The sequence below is a fragment of the Vipera ursinii genome (genome assembly GCF_947247035.1).
Source record: "Vipera ursinii genome assembly, chromosome: Z".
NCBI classification, from domain to species: domain Eukaryota; kingdom Metazoa; phylum Chordata; class Lepidosauria; order Squamata; family Viperidae; genus Vipera; species Vipera ursinii.
In genome coordinates this window covers 394,474-413,310 of record NC_139517.1, presented here as the reverse complement: position 1 = coordinate 413,310, position 18,837 = coordinate 394,474, and the positions used below count along the sequence as shown (strand labels likewise).

At 63.5% G+C, this 18,837-nt stretch overlaps 1 protein-coding gene across 2 annotated transcripts; it reads left to right on the top strand.

Moving 5' to 3' along the window:
- The first annotated feature begins 37 nt into the window (after positions 1–37).
- KIF1C (kinesin family member 1C) lies at positions 38–17,218 on the top strand. 2 transcript variants are annotated; one of them, XM_083378638.1, is made up of 22 exons: positions 38–92; positions 6,306–6,449; positions 7,112–7,188; positions 7,284–7,463; positions 7,646–7,711; positions 7,789–7,967; positions 8,231–8,342; positions 8,684–8,761; positions 8,892–8,957; positions 9,127–9,208; positions 9,601–9,679; positions 9,799–9,944; positions 10,079–10,254; positions 10,637–10,716; positions 12,062–12,137; positions 12,543–12,622; positions 12,726–12,820; positions 13,205–13,288; positions 13,685–13,865; positions 14,121–14,193; positions 14,780–15,418; positions 15,679–17,218. In XM_083378638.1, the coding sequence occupies exons 2-22, from the start codon at positions 6,344–6,346 to the stop codon at positions 16,330–16,332; spliced, it is 3,309 nt and encodes a 1,102-aa protein (XP_083234764.1). In that variant the 5' UTR covers positions 38–92; positions 6,306–6,343; the 3' UTR covers positions 16,333–17,218. The 2 variants fall into 2 exon arrangements, with proteins under 2 accessions (XP_083234764.1, XP_083234765.1); XM_083378639.1 differs by lacking the exon at positions 38–92 and adding an exon at positions 696–1,123.
- The last annotated feature ends 1,619 nt before the right edge of the window (positions 17,219–18,837 follow it).

The following is an 18,837-nucleotide window of genomic DNA, read 5'->3' as shown; positions in this document are numbered from 1 at the left end:
CGCCCGCCCCCCCCCGCCCCCCCGCCCCGCATCTCCCTCGCCTGCCGGGCGCTGCCCGAGGACGCCGCCGACCCGCCGAGCAGCCGCGCAAGGTGGGCGGAGGGGGGGGCGGGGGGGGCCGCGGGGGGGGGAAAGCGCTCGCCCCGCCGGCCCTGCAGCCCCCGGACCCCTCGGCCTCCGCTGCGGGGAGGGCGGCGCCTTTTCTGGGGAGGGGGCGCCGCCTTTGCCTTTGCATTGGGGAGAGCTGACCCCCCCGAAGCCCCGGCTCCCCCTCCCCTCCAGAGGCCGATCCCGTAGCTGGACCGGCGGGGGGGGCCGTCCATCCCATAATGCCCCCGCTCGACGGCCGCCCTGGCTGCTCCGGCCCCCCTTCCCCGCCTGGTCCCGGGTGGCAGACGGGGGGGTCTCGGCCTGAATGGCCCGGCCCCCCTTCCGTGGACCCTGCGCTGCTCCGCCCCCCCCCCCGGGGCTGCCCCGAGCTCGGCCTGGGGCATCCGCGCTTCCCTGGGGCCCGAGCCCGGCCGGGCCCCTGCCCAGGGCAGAGCCAAGTGGGGCGAAGCCTCGTCCGCCTGCCGGTCGGTCGGTCGGTCGGGTGGCGGAGGAGGGATCCTGGAGGAATCCAGCCGGGCTGCAGACCGAGGGAGGCTGCCGGGATTGCCGGTTTCTGGGCTTTGGGTGCCTTGTGGGCCTCCGGTGGAAATGCCGGCTCTGCCCTTAGACGTGGGAACTTGGTGGTGCCCTTTCCTGAAGCCGCGATGTCAGCTGCGTCTGAGGCTGAGCCAGCCAAGAATGCGGCCCTTCCCTTCCCTGTGCCCTTCCGGGCGGTTCCCCTGTGGAGATGTCAGAAAGCCGAGATCAAAACAGGGAGACCCCTGACTGGCCCGCCCGTTCTGCCGGGACTGCTTTGCCTGGATTCCCGGCCTGTCTGAGCTGGTGAGGTTGAGGCCGGACACAGCCGATGCCCCCCCATTGCAAGAGAGAGGGGGGGAGGCTCTGATTTGCCAGCCCTTCCGCTGAAGGGTCTCCCGGCTGCGGCTTCTCTCTGCCCTGCCTTCCTCGGCGACGGAGGAGGAGGAGGAGGAGGGGGCCGGATTCCTCAGCGCCTCCGTCAGATGCCGGTTAGGTATTGTAAGAATCCTCCCGGGCACGGCATGGAGAGGGAGACATGGCCGCTGCCCTGCTCTCTGCCTGCCTGAGTCAGGCTGTCCTCCTGATAAGGCAGAGGAATGGCTGCCCGCTCTGCTCCTCGTGGCCTGCCGTCCTTGGGGAGCTCTTGCCAGCTACGGCCCCTCCCTGCCCTCTGCCATGCCTGGGCTGCCGCTTGTCCTGGCACGCTGGCTCCCAGCCCTCCGTGGGGGTCCCTGGCCTGATTACAGCCCTGCCTTCGGTTACCAGCCTGCATCAAAGCGCCTCTTGTCCCTCGGCCTGTAATTTAGTCGAGCAAAGAAGCAGCAAACTGGGGCTTAAGAGCCTCCTTCCGCTTTGGGGGACGCTGGCTCTCCTCTCCGAGGAGGCTGCCTGCCCCCCCCGGCGGTCGTGGTGGGGGTCATCGCTGGCCCTTCCTGCCGAAGCAAAGGGGCTGGGGCACCTTCCAGACGGGGTGTGCCCGCGTCCTACCTGCTCGGCAGGTGATTACAGGGATTAGCAGAACTCGGGGGGGGGGGGGAGAAGCATCAATTAAAGTCTTACTTCCCCCCCCTTGCCTGGCAGGCTCCCCACAGGCTGGGCGTCCCAGAGTGGTCTGAAACCTTGGCAAGCCCCCTTCCTGGCCAGCCGGACTGCCAGAAGCTGGCTGGCTTCAGTATCTGGGACGTTGTTCCAGTGGCTCAGCCATGTGTCCGGAAACCCGGGGGGGGGGGAAGGTCCAGACCCACCTGGTGCACCTGAACAGGGCAGAAGAGAAAGGGAAGCGTGGGAGGGGGGCAGTTTTTCCCTGCTTGTCCTCCGTTGCCCAGCGCCCATTTCTGTGGGTGCCCAGAAGCTTTGCTGGGGATCAGCCAGATGGGGGAAGCTTTGCCTAAGGGGGGGGCTTCCTCGCATCCTTCGCTCTGTCTGTCTGTCTGTGGGTGGTGGGCGAGCACAGCAAAAGTATTGCGATCCCCCTCTGGGTTGGCACACAATCGGGGTTTCCCTGGGAAAGGACAGCTTTCCCTCCCAGTCGCTCACCCGGTAGGTGGGCGGTTGCATGTGTCGGTTGCGTGTGTGCCGATCCAAAGGCCTCCCGCTCGGGAGGCTGAGGCAGGAGAGGCCCGGAGTGGCGGCCACTTTCTCCTCTGGGGGCTGAAGGGGGGAAGGGAAGCGCCGCCTGGCACTGCCCGCCAAGAGGCCTTGAGAAGCACCTGGGCCCCAGAGCGGGTCAAAGGGGGAAGAGCTGGGGGGAGGGGCAACCCAGGATGAGGATCCCGCAGCTTTTGGGGCAGGGGCCTATGTAATGCCTGCCAACGCTGTGCCGTCTGTCTTGGGGTCAGGAAAGCAGAGGCTGAGGCAGAGTTGTGTGGCTCCATCTGACACACCCCCTTCCGGGCTGGGGCAGCCCCTGAGGTTAGCCTCGGTCCTACCTCTGCTGTGGGGGGGGGGGTGGCAGCAAAGGGCCCCAGCTTGCCTCCGGGGAAGAGGGGCAGTTAGCAGAAAGGGCCCCGCTGAGGTCAGCTTTTCCTCTGCAAGCAGCTGCCCCTCTGCCCTGAACCTGGGGGGGGCTACGAGGGGGGCAGTTCTGCTGCCACGGAAGCAAAATGGGTCTGGCCAGGGCTTCCCTCTCGTCCCCACAGGCCCCTTCCTCCCTGGGGGGCAGAAGCCAAGAGTGGCCTGCAAGGAGGAGACCGTGGGGGGGGGCAGCAGCAGCCCCTTCTCACGTGCCCCCCCCCCGTGCAGAGGAGCAGGAGAGAGAGAGTGGGCAGGGACTGGCGTTGCCTCCCCAGGACCCCCCCCCTCGGTTGCTCTGGGCTCCCCATCCTCCCGGCCTCACCTGGGTTGGGAGGAGCCCAGAAGAAGCGAGGGCTCCCAGTTGGGATGCCGGCTGCCTGAGTCACACTGGACACAACTGGATTTTCCAGACAAGTGCACACTCGGCAACTCTGGCTTCTGTTTAGCCCCACCAGAGGCTCCGGAGCCTCCCTGGAGGAATCCATGAATAAAACATCTTGCCCCAGCCTGCTTCTCATCTCACAAACGGCCTCCCCGAGTAGCCCCGTCTGCCGCCAGCTGGGCCTCTGGCTGATTGGGCTGGGGGGGCACAAGGCCGGGCAGGGGCCGACCGTCTCCATGCTTTGGGTGCCCCTCCGTGGCGCTTGGGCGCAGGCGGGCGGGCCTTTCCTGCACGTGGCGCTTGTGCAATGGCCCACGTCTCTTGCGGCAGCCGTGTGTGTGTAGGTGGGCATAGAGCAGACCCCTCAGCACAAGGAGACGGAGCCGGTGCCTCGTCTTTCTTCCAGGCCTCGGTTGCCAGGGAACAGCTGTCTCGGCTAAAAATAATTTGATTTTTCGCTGTCATCAGCCGTCATGTGAGCGGAGGCTTGTTTTTCGCCCCCCAGGCTGGCTCTGATGCCCTTGGCCGTACATAGCAGGAGGAAAGGCGCTGGGGCCCTGCAGGCCCAGAGCCGGAGACCCCGGTTGGCACCCGGCAGACCCCAACCGATTCTGCAGCGCGTCCAAGGCTGGAGAGCGTCTGTTCCTGGGGCAGCCTTGGGGAGGAGCTGGGACCCCCTCCCTCCCTCCCTCCTAAGCAAGGCCCTGGGGGAGGGGGGTCCAGACCCCTCAGCACAAGGCAGCCAGGCCTTGGGCCCCGGGGCCTCGGGAGTGTGGCTGCATGCCCGGCAAGGGCCCCGGGGGTCTGGTGTTCATCTAGGCTCGGTGTGCGCAGCCGGGGGAGGGGCCTTTGCACAATGGGGGGAAGTCAGCAATCTGGGGAGGGGGGGACTTGCAAACTGGACAGGGAAGCCCTCAGTGACCTTGGAAGCTGCTAGGCAGCAACGAAATGGCAAGAAAGTGGGGCTGGCGTGGGGGATTGCAGCTGCAAGCGCTTGTCGTTGTTGTTGTCTGGGACTGGTGTGATGGGCTTGCCCACAGTCAGGGGGGAGAGGAGGAGGGGGTCTGCAGAAGCAGCCGTGGGGCTCAGTGGGGCTGTGAAAGACGCAGCTGGGACTCTCTGGGCCCTTTGAGTTGCTGGACGGTTGGCCTCCAGGCCGGATGTGCAGGAGGGGCCCAGCAGCACAGCTGTGGCAGCTGTAAGGAAAAGGCAGGTCTGGGGGACCGAGAGTGTCGCCCCCCATCTGGGGGCCCCCTCATCAGGGTCTGCTGGGACAGCTGGCTGACCTGTGGAGATTGTGTGTGTGTGTGTGTGTGTGTGTGTGTGTGTGTGTGTGTGAGCGCAAGTGGCTCAGGGCAGGGGTCTTTCCTAACCTGAGCAGGTTCCTGGGACATCTGGCTGGCCCAAAGGAGCGGCTTGGGACCCCATCCGGGGGGGCTTGCTTTGGGTTTCCAGGGAGAGTCAGGAAGGAAGGAGGGGTCCGGTCCTGGTCCCAAGACAGCCTTCTTGCCTCCTGCCCCACCTTCTGGCCGACGGGGGGACCTCTGGTGGTTCCCCTCCCAAGGAAGCAGCTGCTCCTTCTTCCTGGGGGGGGAACTTTAGGTTCATGGAGGGGGGGTGTCCATTGAGCAGAAGCAGGCGGTGAGTCTGACTCCCCCCCCCCCAATTCCAGGCAGTGGGGAAGTCCGGCTCAGAAAAGGGGCCGCTGCTTGGACAGGCCGTCCCTTTCCTGAGCGTTGGTCCTCGGCCAGGAAGAGGCCGTGCCGGGATGGCCCCAGATGGCCTGAAGCCTCCTGTCCAGCAGGCCTTGACTCTGGCCGGCTGCAGCCCCTTCCCTGCCCAAAGCGGGGGATCTTAAGGGGGCCCATCCGGGGTCCTCTGGTGCTGGCAGAGGTGGGGGCTTCTGCTTCCGGCCATGGCCTGGGGTGTGGCCGCTGGAGCCTTTGCCGAACTGAAGTCCAACTAAGGGGCCTCTTGGCTGTCCCCTTGGCGTGGGGCTGACGCCCGGCCCTTGGCGTCTCTGGGGTGACTTTCAGCTTCCTTCAGCGGCTGGGGGGATGTGATGGAGCCCCCTCCCTCCCCCTCTGCCCATTTATCCACTGCTGGGAGGTCAGGCCAGGGAGGGGGCTGGCGCTCCTTAGGTGCAGGCGCCAGAAACGGGGGGGGGGGCTGTGGGACAGGGGCAGGTGGGTTGCAAGGAGCTGGCCCTCCCTGTGTGTTTTCTGGCTGGGCCAGGGATGGGTGCCAACCCACCGTCAGTCTCTGCTACCCTCTCCCCAACCGTCTCCCCCTCCCCACCCACCGCTCTCACTCCTCAAAATGGTTAAGGTGACGAAGCTTTGTGATCCAGCCACGTCTTCCTGGACCCCCCATAATCCACCCGAGCTGGCCAGAACGAGGCCCCTTTCTCCCTGAAGGAGGGCATCTGTGGGGCTCCAGCCCCTCTTTCCGAGAATAGCCTATGCAGGCATTGCCAGACCCTGCTTTGAAAGCCCCCCCCCCACGGGGCAGCTGCCACCACCCACTTGGTGGCTTTGAGGCTTTCAAAGGGAAGGGGGGGGCTTTGTGGATCTTCAGAGGAGACGTTCGCTTGGCCTTTCGGAGGGCCTGGCACTGTTCATCTCCATCCTGGGTGGGCTTTGGCATCCACTGAATGCTGATTTCCCCCCCCCCCCGGGGTAAAAGTTGTAACACATCATGGGCTGCCCTGGTTCTGTGTCCAGCCAACCCGTGGGCAGCCACCATCCTGGGGTGGGTCTCTGGCACGTTTCCCAAGGGCCTTGCTGGGTCTGGGACAGGATCTGCTCCGTCATCACCCGCAGTGCGGCCAGGGCCGGGAGGAGCCGGTACACGTACACACACACAAACACAGATGCTTAAACCACCCGGAGCTTTTGCTCAGTAACCCAAATGGGAAGGGGGCGTGCTGCGTTTCCTGAGGATGGGTGTGTTTGTGGTGGGGGCGGGCGGCTTGTCCAGCCGGTTCCTGGGAACGGCCCAGCCCGGTCCTGGCATCCGGTTCACCTGGCTGCGTTTGTCCCTCGGAATGCGTGGGTTGTGGGGAGCGTTCTGGACGGTCAGCACCAGGACTGGGTCTCCTGGGCCCAGAGAAATTCTGATGGGAACACAACGGGAGGGGCACAACTAGTGCCCCCACTTTGCCTGGGCATAGCCCGAGTGTAGCGTGCAAGGCCTGGCCCCAGTTGAGCTGGCTTCTCCCCTTGCCACTGGGCGGGGAGGAAGACGCTCAAGGCCCCGTCTGCCCCTCATCTTCCTGCAGGTAAGCTGCCCTCCCCCCACTGCCGAGAGGGAGCCAGGATGGCCGGCGCGTCCGTCAAAGTGGCCGTCCGGGTGCGTCCCTTCAGTGCCCGCGAGATCAGCCACGCGGCCACCTGCGTCATCCAGATGCAAGGACCCACCACCTGTGAGTTTCCTGCCTGCTGCCCAAGGACTGGCAGGGGCAGGATGAAGCCATGTGGCAGGGGTGTCGCTGGGGGGGGGAACCCTGCCGGGGGCGTCTGTGAAGAAAGTGCCCCAGGCAAATAACTTTCGGGTGCTGCTAGCAGCATTGTTGCTCTGGCTTCCAAAACCGGTGCAATTGTGACTAAGAGCTGAAAGGAGTCTCCAGGTTCAATGGCAGTCTACCCCTGACTTGCTAAGGAGTGGCATCAGTGGAGGAGGGAAGGGGCTCATGTCCTTAAGTCCCACCTTGTCCTCCTGTCGCCTCTCACGTCCGGCTTGGCTGCTGTAAGGAAAGTTGATTTCATCCCTCAGCGTGCTGCGTCTGTGCAAGAGAGGCAGACGGGGCCCACTCGGGTGAGGTTGGGGGCTGGCACACTTCCCCACACAGCCCTCAGGTATCCTAGCTCAGATCAGCCCCCACCCCCACGTTGCCTGTGAGCCTTCCAGATGCAGCTACAAACACCCCAAGCAGGGACCGTGAGGAGCTGCAGTTGAAGCCGGATTCCCAGGCAGACCTTCCGGTGCATTGAAGGCAGCTGCGTCCTCCCAGTCACGCTGCCTTCACCATTGCGGAGGGCTGGCAGTGGCAGATGTGGTCAGAGGGGCTCCCTTCTCTCCTCGCAGGCATTGCCAACCCCAAGCAGGCCAAGGATGCCCCCAAGAGCTTCACCTTTGATTACTCCTACTGGTCCCACACCTCGGTGAGTGTCGCTGCGCTTGCGTGGAATCCTTCCTCCCCTGGATGGGGCTAGCTGTGCATCATCAGGCGCCCCACGTGAGGACCTCTTTCTTGCAGGAGGAGGACCCCCACTTCGCTTCCCAGCACCAGGTCTACAAGGACATCGGGGAGGAGATGCTACTCCACGCCTTCGAGGGCTACAACGTCTGCATCTTCGCCTACGGGCAGACGGGGGCCGGCAAGTCGTACACCATGATGGGCAAGCAGGAGAAGGGCCAGCAGGGCATCATCCCTCAGGTGCCTGGAGCCGAGAGGGGCGCGCTTCACGGCCGTCTTTCCACTGCTTGCTGCTCTCCTGCCTGCAGCCCCTCCAACCTCTGCAGCTTTTGCTGGGATGTGGGGCTAAAGAGGGAGGAGAGTTACCCACCTACCCCTGACCCACTCCTCTGGCCCTGATCCCCCGCTCTCTCTCCCCACAGCTCTGCGAAGACCTCTTTCTCCGAGTGGCCGAGGAAGCATCGCCCTCCCTTTCTTGTTCTGTGGAGGTATGTAGGGCAGCTGCCCCCCACCTCACTCGCCATCCCCACGATCCTCAGCCTGAATCCCCCCCATCCTTCCCCAGGTGAGCTACATGGAGATCTACTGTGAGCGCGTGCGGGACCTCCTGAGCCCCAAAAATCGCGGAAACCTGCGTGTGCGTGAGCACCCCATCATGGGGCCGTACGTGGAGGGCCTCTCCAAGCTGGCCGTCACAAATTTCGAGGACATTGCGGATCTCATGGACTGTGGTAATAAAGCCAGGTGAGCCTCTGCCAGTGGGGGAGCTGGGAGGGTCATGGCCCTGGGGTAAGGAGGGTCCTTCTCCTCCACTCTTCCCCCTGGGGGCTCTGGCCCGCGACCCTCGCCTCCCACAGCCCGCCAGTGCCTAGGCCCGTACGGGTGGGCTGCTCTAGGAGTAGGGCGTGTGGGAGTCCCGGATTGGGACCAAGCAATGTGGGTCCCAAATCGGTGGCTGTTCCAGGAAAGAGACCCCCCCTCCCCCACTCACTGATCTGCCTTCCCAGGACTGTGGCTGCAACCAATATGAACGAAACCAGCAGCCGTTCCCACGCCGTGTTCACCATCGTCTTCACGCAGCGCCGGCATGACGAACTCACCGACTTGGACACCGAGAAGGTGGGAGGGCCGGTCTCATCCAGGAGGTGGGGGTCTCCCATTAGGTGCCCAAGGTCGGGGGGTCCTCCTGGACGAGTGTGGGTCCACCTCCTGGAGCCTCAAGCTGGGCCGGGCATTTCTGATGGGAGAAACACCAAACAAGGGTCTGCATGGTTTGCACGTTCGCCCCACACTTGTGACATTCCCGCACTGGGGCTCTGGTGGGAAGGAGCCCGGGCCTGTGGCTTGCATGGCCCGGGATCAAGAGGCACAGGGGAACTCTTGCTGCATCGATTTGGGACCCCTGAGACAATCCCCGGGGGCTCCAGTCCTGATGCTGTGCCCCCTCCCCTCCTCCCCAGGTCAGCAAGATCAGCTTGGTGGACCTGGCGGGCAGCGAGCGAGCGGACTCGTCGGGCGCGAAGGGCATGAGGCTCAAGGCAAGAGGGCAGAGTTGCCCTGGGTCTCCTGTTTGGCGGGGGGTGGGGGTGGGCTGCAGGAGCTCTGTCCTTTCTCCACATCCGTGTGGCCGAGGAAGACCCTCTTCTCCTACTTTGCCCACTCTTCCAGGAAGGCGCCAACATCAACAAATCCCTGACCACCTTGGGCAAGGTCATCTCCGCCTTGGCTGAGATGGTGAGCAGGAGCAGTCCAGGGGGAGGCAGAGATGGGGGGGGTGCTTCGGGGACAGGGTCTGGGGCTTAGACCCAGAGATGGGACAAGGCCTTTAGATGCCTTTGGGGGTTCTGTGGGTGTGTTCCCCTTTCCCTCTCCTCCCGACTCACTTCCCCTCCTGCCTTCCCAGCAAAGCAGCCACAAGAAGAAGAAGACCGAATTCATCCCCTACCGGGATTCGGTGCTCACCTGGCTGCTGAAGGAGAACTTGGGTGAGTAGCCGAGCGACCCCTCAGGAGGCCAGGAGGGAGACCCCTCCCCTGCTTTTTTGAGTGGGCACCGTGGGAGATGTAGTTAGGGGGTCCTGCAGGAAAGCGGGAAAACCGGCTCAGCCAAGGGAGGGGAAGGTCTGGTCCAGCCCTGGCCAGGCGGCGCCACGTACCATCCGTAACGGCCCCCTGGATTTCCTTTCGGCTGAAACCAAACCAGCCAAGCGCTCCGGACTCTCCTCAACCCAGAGAGCTCGGAACAGGCTGAGAAGCAGAAATGTTGGCAGCCAGAGGCGCTTCCTTCCTTGTGCAAAGCCCAGTTTCTCACCCCAGGGGGGGGTGGAGGGGGGGGAAGGCAGCCGGGTCTCTTCCTCTCCGATTCCTCCCTTTGCCAGGGGGCAACTCCCGCACGGCCATGATTGCTGCCCTCAGCCCAGCCGACATCAACTACGAGGAGACGCTGAGCACCCTCCGGTGAGCTGGAAGGAGGGCCCGCCCGGGAGGGGAGCCGGTGGACGGGGAGAGGGGCCCCCTCGTGGCAAGGGTCCACGCCACCAGGCCCCCGTCTCAGTGCCCCTCTCCTCCTGCCCCAGTTACGCCGACCGGGCCAAGCAGATCCGCTGCAACGCCATCATCAACGAGGACCCCAACGCCCGCCTCATCCGCGAGCTCAAGGAGGAGGTGGCCAGGCTGCGGGACCTCCTCTCCGCCCAGGGGCTCTCGGCCGCCTGCTTCTTGGGTAGGGGCAGATCGGGGAGGGCGCTCTGGGACCCCCGCCTGCCGTTCACAGACCAGAACGAGTCGTAGGGGGCCAACGATGAGGTTTTGGCGGAAGCCAGGAGATGCGCCCCCACTCGGCTTGTCTCTTTCCAGGGCCTGAGCCTGCCGATCCGGGCGGTGGGCAGAGCGTGCCCAGTGCGCCCTTCGCCTCGATGTCCCACGCCTCCCTCCTGCTGGAGCCCGTGGCCCTCAATGGGGAGCTGGAGCTGCACCTGCCGGCCTCGGAGGAGCAGATCCTGTGCACGGAGGAGGCCATGGAGCAGCTGCAGGTGGGGGACCCTCGGAGGAAGCCCCTCTGCTCCTGCACCAATGTCCCTACAGGAGCAGCGCCCCCCCGCCCCCCCCCTGCCCGCTTTCTGACATCAGGGACCCTTTCCCAGCAGCCGGACTCTGCAGGGGGCAGCCTCCAGCCCGGGGCTCCCTGGCCACCGAGGATTACCCATGCTCCACAGCCACAGCAGCCCAGCTCAAGGCAGACTCCTTGCTGGTTGCGTCTCGTCCTCCCTGCGTGATGCAGAGGCAGCCACTGGGGCTCAGGTCCCCCCCCCTTGCAGCAGCGTGGCCAGTCCCACTCTGCGCAGCAGCAGCAGCAGGGAAACGTGGGCAGAGGGGCTGCCCCTGTGCCCGGGCGACCCACTTCTCCCCTTGTAGGAGACCGAGAGGATCATAGCGGAGCTGAACGAAACCTGGGAGGAAAAACTGCGGAAAACGGAGGCCATCCGGACGGAGAGGTCAGCACACGTTGCCCGCCCCCCCATCTCCTTGCTCCGGTGTTGCCAGGAGGGTCTGCTCAGGGAGCTGCATGTTTGCGTCTTTTGTAGCCCCTCCCTCCCACCCTGTGTGTGTGTGTGTGTGAGTAAATAAGGCACCAAAGCCGTCAGGTTGCCTAGGGAGCCATTGTGCGCTCTGCCGCACTGGTGATGCCCCGGAGAAGCCCTCGGGCGGGGAGAGTCGGTCAGCCGGCAGCTCTGGCGGGTTGTGATGCGCCTGGGAGGAGCTTGGCCACCTCCCCATTTATTTATTTATTTAATTAAATTTTTGTACCGCCCTATTCCCGAAGGACTCAGGGCGGTTTACAGGGCAACATAAAATACGATATAAAAATAGTATAAAGTTAAAGTAGATTAAATTAATTAAGCCCAACAATTAAAACAATATTAAAAGCTAAAACCCCTTCAGTCCAGGCCTGATAGATCAAAAAACCAGGTTTTCAGGTCCTGGCGAAATGAACGCAGATCGGGGGCGGTCCGAAGTTCCACCGGTAAATCATTCCAAAGGGCAGGCGCGCCCACAGAGAATGCCCTCCCCCTGGGGATCACCCGCCGGCACTCCTTAACCGTCCGCACCGAGAAGGCCCTCCCTGTGGGAGCGCACAGGACGATGGGAAGTTGATGCCGGCAGCAGGTGTTCCCTTAGATCAGGGGTGTCAAACTCAATTCCATTGAGGGCCACATCAGCATTGCGGTTGCCCTCAGGGGGCCGGGTGGGTGTGGCCAGGGTGGACGTGGCCTACTGGGTGGGTGTGGCCAGAGTGCTTATGGCCTACTGGGTGGGCATGGCCAGCTCTACATCGTTCGTATCAAGGGTGCCTATGGGGGCCTGGGCAGGAGTGGGACAGATCTGAGGGTCTCTGGCAGGAGGAGGGTCTCTGGGCCAGGGCCAAGGCAGTGGGGGCCGTTCCCTCCCTGTTTCCAGGATGGCTTCACGGGCCGCATGAAACCACTTTGCGGGCCGGATCCAGCCCCCGGGCCTTGTGTTTGACATCTCTGCCTTAGATAATCCGGACCCAAGCCATTCAGAGCTTTATAGGTCATTACCAGCACCATTGATGGGTGTTGATGCTCATCCAATTAGAACAGGGCTCCCCAACCTTGGCCACTATAAGACTTGTGGACTTCAACTCCCAGAGGAACTGGCTGAGGAATTCTGGGAGTTGAAGTCCACAAGTCTTAAAGTGGCCAAGGTTGGGGAGCCCTGAACTAGGAGCTCCTTTGCCCGGGACCCCAGACGTGTGCCAGGCAAAGTGCTAGCAGATTTCGTTAGCTCTCCCGGTGACCCAGCCTGTCTTTCCTGCAGAGAAGCCCTCCTGGCAGAGATGGGCGTGGCTCTTCGAGAGGACGGGGGCACCGTTGGGGTCTTTTCCCCCAAGAAGGTAAGAGGCGTTCCTGCCTGCTTGGCCCGCCCCATCTCCCCCCCACACACACACACCTCTGTCCCCTGGCCTGCACCGGCTCCATTTTGGCAGGGAAGCTCCTGGGCTCCAGAGGGTGGTAAGGGGCGGGAGCAGCCGCCCTCAGCCGGGCCCTCACAACATGAGTGCTCCACTACCTTGGGGTGCAGCCAGGTGTGCCTGTGCTGTCACTTAGAATTGAGACTCATTGGGCGTCTACCCTGTTGAGCCACCCAGCCCCAAAAGTGTCGCTTGTGCACCTGCAAAGACACCCCCCCCCAGCCTGGCCACACAGGGTCCCTGCCCTGCAGACGGACGGCAAGGAAGGTCTGCCTGGGCCAGGCGGAGGTTGTGCGCCCACTGATGCCCCTGGCTGCCCCCCCCCAGACTCCCCACTTGGTCAACCTGAACGAGGACCCCCTGATGTCGGAGTGCCTGCTCTACCACATCAAAGACGGCGTCACCAGGTGAGGCCGCGCCGTGTCAGGCGCTGGCGGGCGGAGGGCCGCTCTCCCTCCCAGCTGGTGGACAGGGCGAGGCAGCAGGCCTGATCTCCACTCTCCCGGCTAGAGTCGGCCAGCAGAACGCGGACATCCGGCTGAGTGGGCAGTTCATCCAGGAGCAGCACTGCGTCTTCCGCAGTGCCACCAGCCAGACGGGAGAAGGTGAGGCTCAGGACGGGCGCAGCTCCTCCCTCCGGTGCGGCTGCCAGAGGCAGTCAGGATAACCGAGTCTCCTCTCCCCTCTCTTTGTGCTTGCCCGGAGCAGGGGGGCCCGGCCACAGGGCAGCAGGCGGCAGCAGGTATTGCCTTCTTTGGGGGGGTCTTACCGGATTGGGGGGGCAGGGAGGCATCCCGGTCATCGTCCTGCCCACCCCACGGTCCAGCTGCCACCCACTGTTCTCCGTGCCTGGCGTTTAGAGCCGAACGGCCCTTGGGCTAGGGCAGCTCAGGGGCAGCCTGGGGCGTGGTCAGCTCTTCCTCAGCCCCACAGGTGTGGGGTGCTTCCTGAGATGCCCTGGCCCTGACCCCTGCCTGTCTCCTCCGCAGTCGTGGTCACCCTGGAGCCGTGCAAGGGGGCCGAGACGTACGTCAATGGGAAGCAGGTGATGGAGCCCCAGGTGCTGCGATCAGGTACTGCTGGGGGGGGGCGTCTTGCCCAGGAATGGGGCTAGAGCACCTCTCGCTGGGGCCCTGAGCGAAGGGGGCTGCAGCCTCAAAGCCCGGCCTTTGCGAGTTTGAGCACTGCTGGGTTGTGTGGCTTCCAAAATCGTTCAGAGGTGGGGAGAATCCCCCCCAAAGCTTCCGTAGTGCCCCCCCCCCACTGCTTGGGGTTCCTTCTGGGGGCAGCCAGCCCAGCGGGAAAAGGCGGAGGGGGCTCGCTGGGACGTGCCAGTCGGCTCTGCTGCCAGGGCACTTCTGCCGCCCACCCCGTTCGGCCGGCAGCCTCTTCTGCGCTCCCCACATCCCCGGCTGCGATTTAAGCGTCCCCTTCCAGAGCTTACGTCCCCCCCCTTGCTCCCCCCTCAGGCAACCGCGTGGTGATGGGCAAGAACCACGTCTTCCGCTTCAACCACCCTGAGCAGGCCCGGATGGAGCGTGAGCGCAGTCTGCCCCCCGAGGGCCAGGCGGAGCCCGTGGACTGGAACTTTGCCCAGCGGGAGCTGCTGGAGAAGCAGGGCATCGACATCAAGCTGGAGATGGAGAAGAGGTGGGCGAACCCCTGGGCAACCGTCGGGGGCAGGCGGCACGGCTCGCCCACTCTCGGCCTGGCAGCCGGGCTGGGTTGTTCTCGGTGCCTCCCCACGCTGCGTTTCTTTCCAAGGCCCGGGGGAGGGGGGGCAGCTCACCTGCAGCTTTGATCCTGCTGTGGAAATGGGGCCCTGGGGAACGGGTGGGGGCACTCTGTGTGTCTGAAGGTGCTCCGTGTCATTCAAGTGTCCGGCTTTGTCCACTTTGTGGTCAGGCTGCAGGATCTGGAGACGCAATACCGCCGAGAGAAGGAGGAAGCGGACTTGATCCTGGAACAGCAGAGGCTGGTATGTGCGCCTGGCCAGGACCCTCTTGCGCACGCGGAACCCTCCCAGCTGGCTTCCCACAAGCCGCGTCAACGGGGGAAGCTGGGTCCACTTAACAACGGTCTGATTTGTGGAACAACCACAGAAAAAACGTCATAAAATTGGGTGCGGCTCACTGAATGACAGCGCCCGTTGTAGTCATAAGTTAAGGACTATTCAATGCATTACAGGTAGTCCTTGACTTACAATCTTTCATTTAGTGACCATTCAAATGGCACTGAAAACAGTTATCGTTTTTCACACCGACAACTGTTGCGGTGCCCCCGTAGACATGTGATCAAAATCAGGATGCTTGCAACTGACTCACATATATGACGGTCGCGCTCCCAGGGCCGGCATTCTGACCTGCCGAGACAATGCTAGATTCACTTTACAACCATGTTGCTAGCATAATTGCAGTGATCCACTTAGCAACTGTGGCAAGAAAGGTTATAAAATGGGGCAAAACTTACTTAACTGTCTCAGTAACAAATTTTGGGTCAGTTGCGGAGGAGTGCGTGTGTTTAACGTCACATGTCTGTTTCTTTTCCTTCCCCCAAATTCCCAGTATGCCGATTCAGACAGTGGCGACGATTCGGACAAGCGCTCGTGCGAGGAGAGCTGGAGGCTGATTTCCTCGCTGAGGGAGAAGCTGCCAGCCATGAAAGTGCAGACAATCGTGCGCCGCTGCGGCCTGCCCAGCTCAGGCAAGAAGCGGGAGCCGCTACGGGTGTACCAGATCCCGCAGCGCCGACGGGCAGCCAAGGACCCCCGCTGGCTGACCTTGGCCGACCTCAAGATGCAGGCGGTCAAGGAGATCTGCTACGAAGTGGCCCTCAATGACTTCCGGCACTCACGCCAGGAGATCGAGGCCATGAGCATCGTCAAGATGAAGGAGCTCTGCCGCCTCTACGGCCGGCGCGACACGAACGAGCGCGAGAGCTGGCGTGCCGTGGCCCGGGATGTCTGGGACACGGTGGGCGTGGGCGAGTCCGAGGGCCCCACGGGAAGTTCCCTAGCGACTGGGAACCCGGAGACTCAGGTCAGCGCACCGGGCGTGGAAGTCAACGACCTCCGGGCGCACATTGACAAGCTGACGGACATCCTGCAGGAAGTGAAGATCCAGAACAACATGAAGGACGAAGAGATCCGAGCACTGCGGGACCGGGTGGTGAAGATGGAGCAGGTCATCCCCGTCTCGACCCAGGTGAGCAGCTGCCACAGGCAGCAGGTTTTTCCAAAGCCTGTTTACCCTCCTGCTGTGCCAGGGTGGCTGCATTCGCCACCCGCAGTAAATAAATGGGGAACACCACACGTCCTTGGTGTCCTTCACCAGAACACCTTCACCAAGCGTCCCTCACTCTCCACGTAGGTCCTCCCCACCTTGTGTCTGGCCTGACCCCACTCTGGGGCAGTACCCTCCCTTCGTACCCTCCTGTCAGCTCCCCCATTTCTCTCCCCCCCCAGGAAGACGAAGAGCTGGAGAAGGAGTGGCAGTCACTGCTGTTGACGCAGGAGGGCCGAGCTCTCGCAACTGAAGGGGAATTGGGGGGTGCCCCGGCTCTCCAGGAAGAACAGGGGTCCTGTGACCGGGTCTCCCGCTTGATGAAGAAGGACCCCGCCTTCCGCCGGGGGCGCCTCCGTTGGCTCCGCCAAGAGCAGCTGCGCCTGCAGAACTTGCAGCTGCAGCAGCCGCAGCAGCGCAGAGGGCCCAGCCGCTTCATCCCCCCGCAGGACTGCAAGCTGCGCTTCCCCTTCAAGAGCAACCCACAGCACCGCTACTCGTGGGGGCCCAGCACCGCCTTCATGGTGGGCGAGGAGAAGGAAGGGGCCCCCGTTGAGGAGAAGCCTCAGGCCCCCAGCCCCAACAGCCACGGCAGCCCCACTGCGCAGCCGAAACAGCCCGCCCGGCGCCACTCCCTGGAAGGGGGTCGACGGGCCAGGCGCAGCAGGGGCCGGGGGCAGGATCAGCACCCTCCACGCAAGCATAACTATTACCCTTCCCAGCACCAGCCCTACCCGCAGCGCCGTTCTGGGGGCCTGGAGGGCCTCACCCCGCCCCGCATGCGTCGGCAGAGATCGGCACCCAACCTGCAGCAGGAGAACGCCGGCGCACAGTGATTCTGCCAGTGGCTGCTCCTGCGCCCCCTTTTCCGGAGGGCAGTGGGGAGGAGCCCCCGTCTTACAGGAGGGGTGGCGGCTGAGTGCAGCCCCCAGTGGGCAGGGCGCTAGCTCTGCAGTCTGCAGAGTCCTTGGGGCTGCATTGCAGTTTGCTTGGCGCGGTGCAGTAGATGTAGGGCCCAGGTGCAGCCCCTGGGTGGGGGGCAGGATGGGGGCCTGCCTGGATGCAGCTGCAGGGATGTTCTTCACCCTCCCCCTGCCCTGGAGCAGCCTCAGGGGGGGCGGTGGCAGAATCCAGTGCACCAGGGGCTTGTGGAGAGGCCTTCCCCTTCCTTTGTGTGGCTGAAGATGATGGACCTAAATGGAGGCAGAAGGGGGCGTCTTAAAGGGGGAGAGGTAGAGACGGCCTGAAGCAAAATCCATTTTGGGGGCAAAAAGCAGAACTTCAAACTTTGCTGCCGGCCCCCTCCCCACGATAGTTCCAAGGCTGTACAGAGTTTTGGGCTGGGGGGGCACGATTTTTTTTGCCCCTGCTGATCCTGTATTAATTGAAGGCTTGTGGGAGCCCCCCCTCCCCATTCCTCTCTGCCACTTTAGGGCACCCCTGCCCGCTCTGCCAAGGGTTGGGGGTGGAGAGGGGGTGGCGCTTCTGAGAATACTTTATCACCCCTCCCAATTTGGTGCATTAGGCTGCAGGGGAAGCAGGCATCCGAGCGCCCCATGGAAGACTCCCTAGAGGTCTTGGCAGTTGGGGGTAGGGGTGCTATGCCCAGGCCCTGCTGGGGGTGAGGGCAGCTGTATCTGAAGAAGCTCTGGTCTTCGGGCTTGGGGGCGGGGGGAGATGTGGGCCTGTGTTCTTGGGCTAGCTACCTATTCCTGAACAATAAAGGTGGCAAAACATCCACCTGGCTGCCTCCAACTCTTTGGGGAGGGGGGAGCTTGGGGACCACCCCCTCTGAAGCAGACCCTTGCCATCCCCGATTCCGGCCACTGTTCTCCTCAGCTGCCCTACTGCACAGCAGCAAGGCCGTGGGGCCGGGCCTCCCGGAGATTTAACCAGAGGAGGAAATCCAGTAACACCCCCCCCCCATCTTGAATCTGCAGGTGGGGTAGCCGCTCTCCCGCTTGTGGTTTGTGGCCTTGGCAGACCCTCCTCAGTCGCCTTGTTCTTTCCTAGGAACGGAGGGGGTGGCCAGGAGCCTCTGCAAGGGGGACCCCTCTGGGCTGAGTGACGCTCTCCTGGCCCCTCCCCACTTTGAACTCCCAGTCCTGGGGAAGGGGATGCTCAGGGCCGTGGAGCGCCCTGGGCAGATGACGGGCAATGGATCAGGGGTGGCCAGTGCTGCGACTTGGAGGGAGGGGACATTCCCCCCCCTTCATCTCCTCTGCAGGAAACCCCACAAGTTTTCCAGGGGAGGGTCTGCTTGCAGTTCAAGGGGGTCCAAAAGGAGACGGTCCATTTCCTGGGCCTGTTGGGGGAGCCTGGATCTCCACAGCGCTTGTGCCACCTTGGACTGGTTTCCAGATGGGGTAGAAGGCAAGGCCGTGTGGTCGTTCTCCTTGCACAGTGAGGGTCAAGGGACCCCCAACGCCTCACTCTTCGGTAACATCTTCATGAAACGGGGGGGGGAGTCACCTGCCACTCAGGATTAGGGGTCATCCGTGCACTGGTGACATCTGGATCCAGACGGGGAGGGACAGGCTGCGGCTCAACCTGAGCAGAGATGAGTTTCCTTTTTCGGGTGTCTGCTTGGGTGGGATTACGCTCCCCCAGAGACTGGGTGCATAATCGGGGGGGGGGGGGGGAGTCATCTTGGCCCCCCCGCTGTGTCTTTTGGGGGCAGCTCCTTGAAGCCCATGGAAGCTGCTGTTGCTTCAGCCTGCAGGGGTTCTGCCACTGCCCCCACCCCCCTCGCTGGCACCTGCCAAGGGGCCAATTATCCCTCTAGATCAGGGATGTTCCACCTTGGCAACTTTAAAACCTGTGGACTTCAACTCCCAGAATTCCTGAGCCAGCCATGCTGGGGAATTCTGGGAGTTGAAATCCACAGGTCTTAAAGTTGCCAAGGTGGCGCCCCACCCCACCCTCCGCTTCTAGACACACACATACACACACCCCGTTGCAGCGCCTGGATTGTCTGGAACCAGCTGCCCTCACTCCACCCCCAGCCCAGACTCGACGGGAGGGGGGGCTTTCTCGTCCTGTCTATGAAACGGGGTCCCCTGGCAGGACGCGGGAAGCCGCCCGGGCTGCAGCACCCGCCCTCCGGGGCATCCTTTCCCCCGAGCCCTTCAGCCTCCCCGCTGGGGTCCATCCTGAAGAAAACGGCTCGCTCCGTCTCTGTTCCAGAAGTTCTTTCCCAAATTTGCCCTCCTCCGGGCAAGGAGGCGGGAGGGCGTCTCTGCCGCGGGGGCTGCTGCGGGGCCGGGCAGGGGTCGCTTTGCCAGCCGGTCCGGCAGCCGCGCGCCTGCTGCACTCGGGACGTGCTCAGAGGGCGGGGGGCC

Excerpts from the sequence above, each read along its gene's own strand:
- KIF1C (XM_083378638.1), top strand. The coding sequence starts at position 6,344 with ATGGCCGGCGCGTCCGTCAAAGTGGCCGTCCGGGTGCGTCCCTTCAGT. Across the intron at positions 7,189-7,283 it reads CCTACTGGTCCCACACCTCG|GAGGAGGACCCCCACTTCGC; the intron begins GTGAGTGTCGCT and ends TCTTTCTTGCAG. Across the intron at positions 13,289-13,684 it reads GCCCCAGGTGCTGCGATCAG|GCAACCGCGTGGTGATGGGC; the intron begins GTACTGCTGGGG and ends CTCCCCCCTCAG.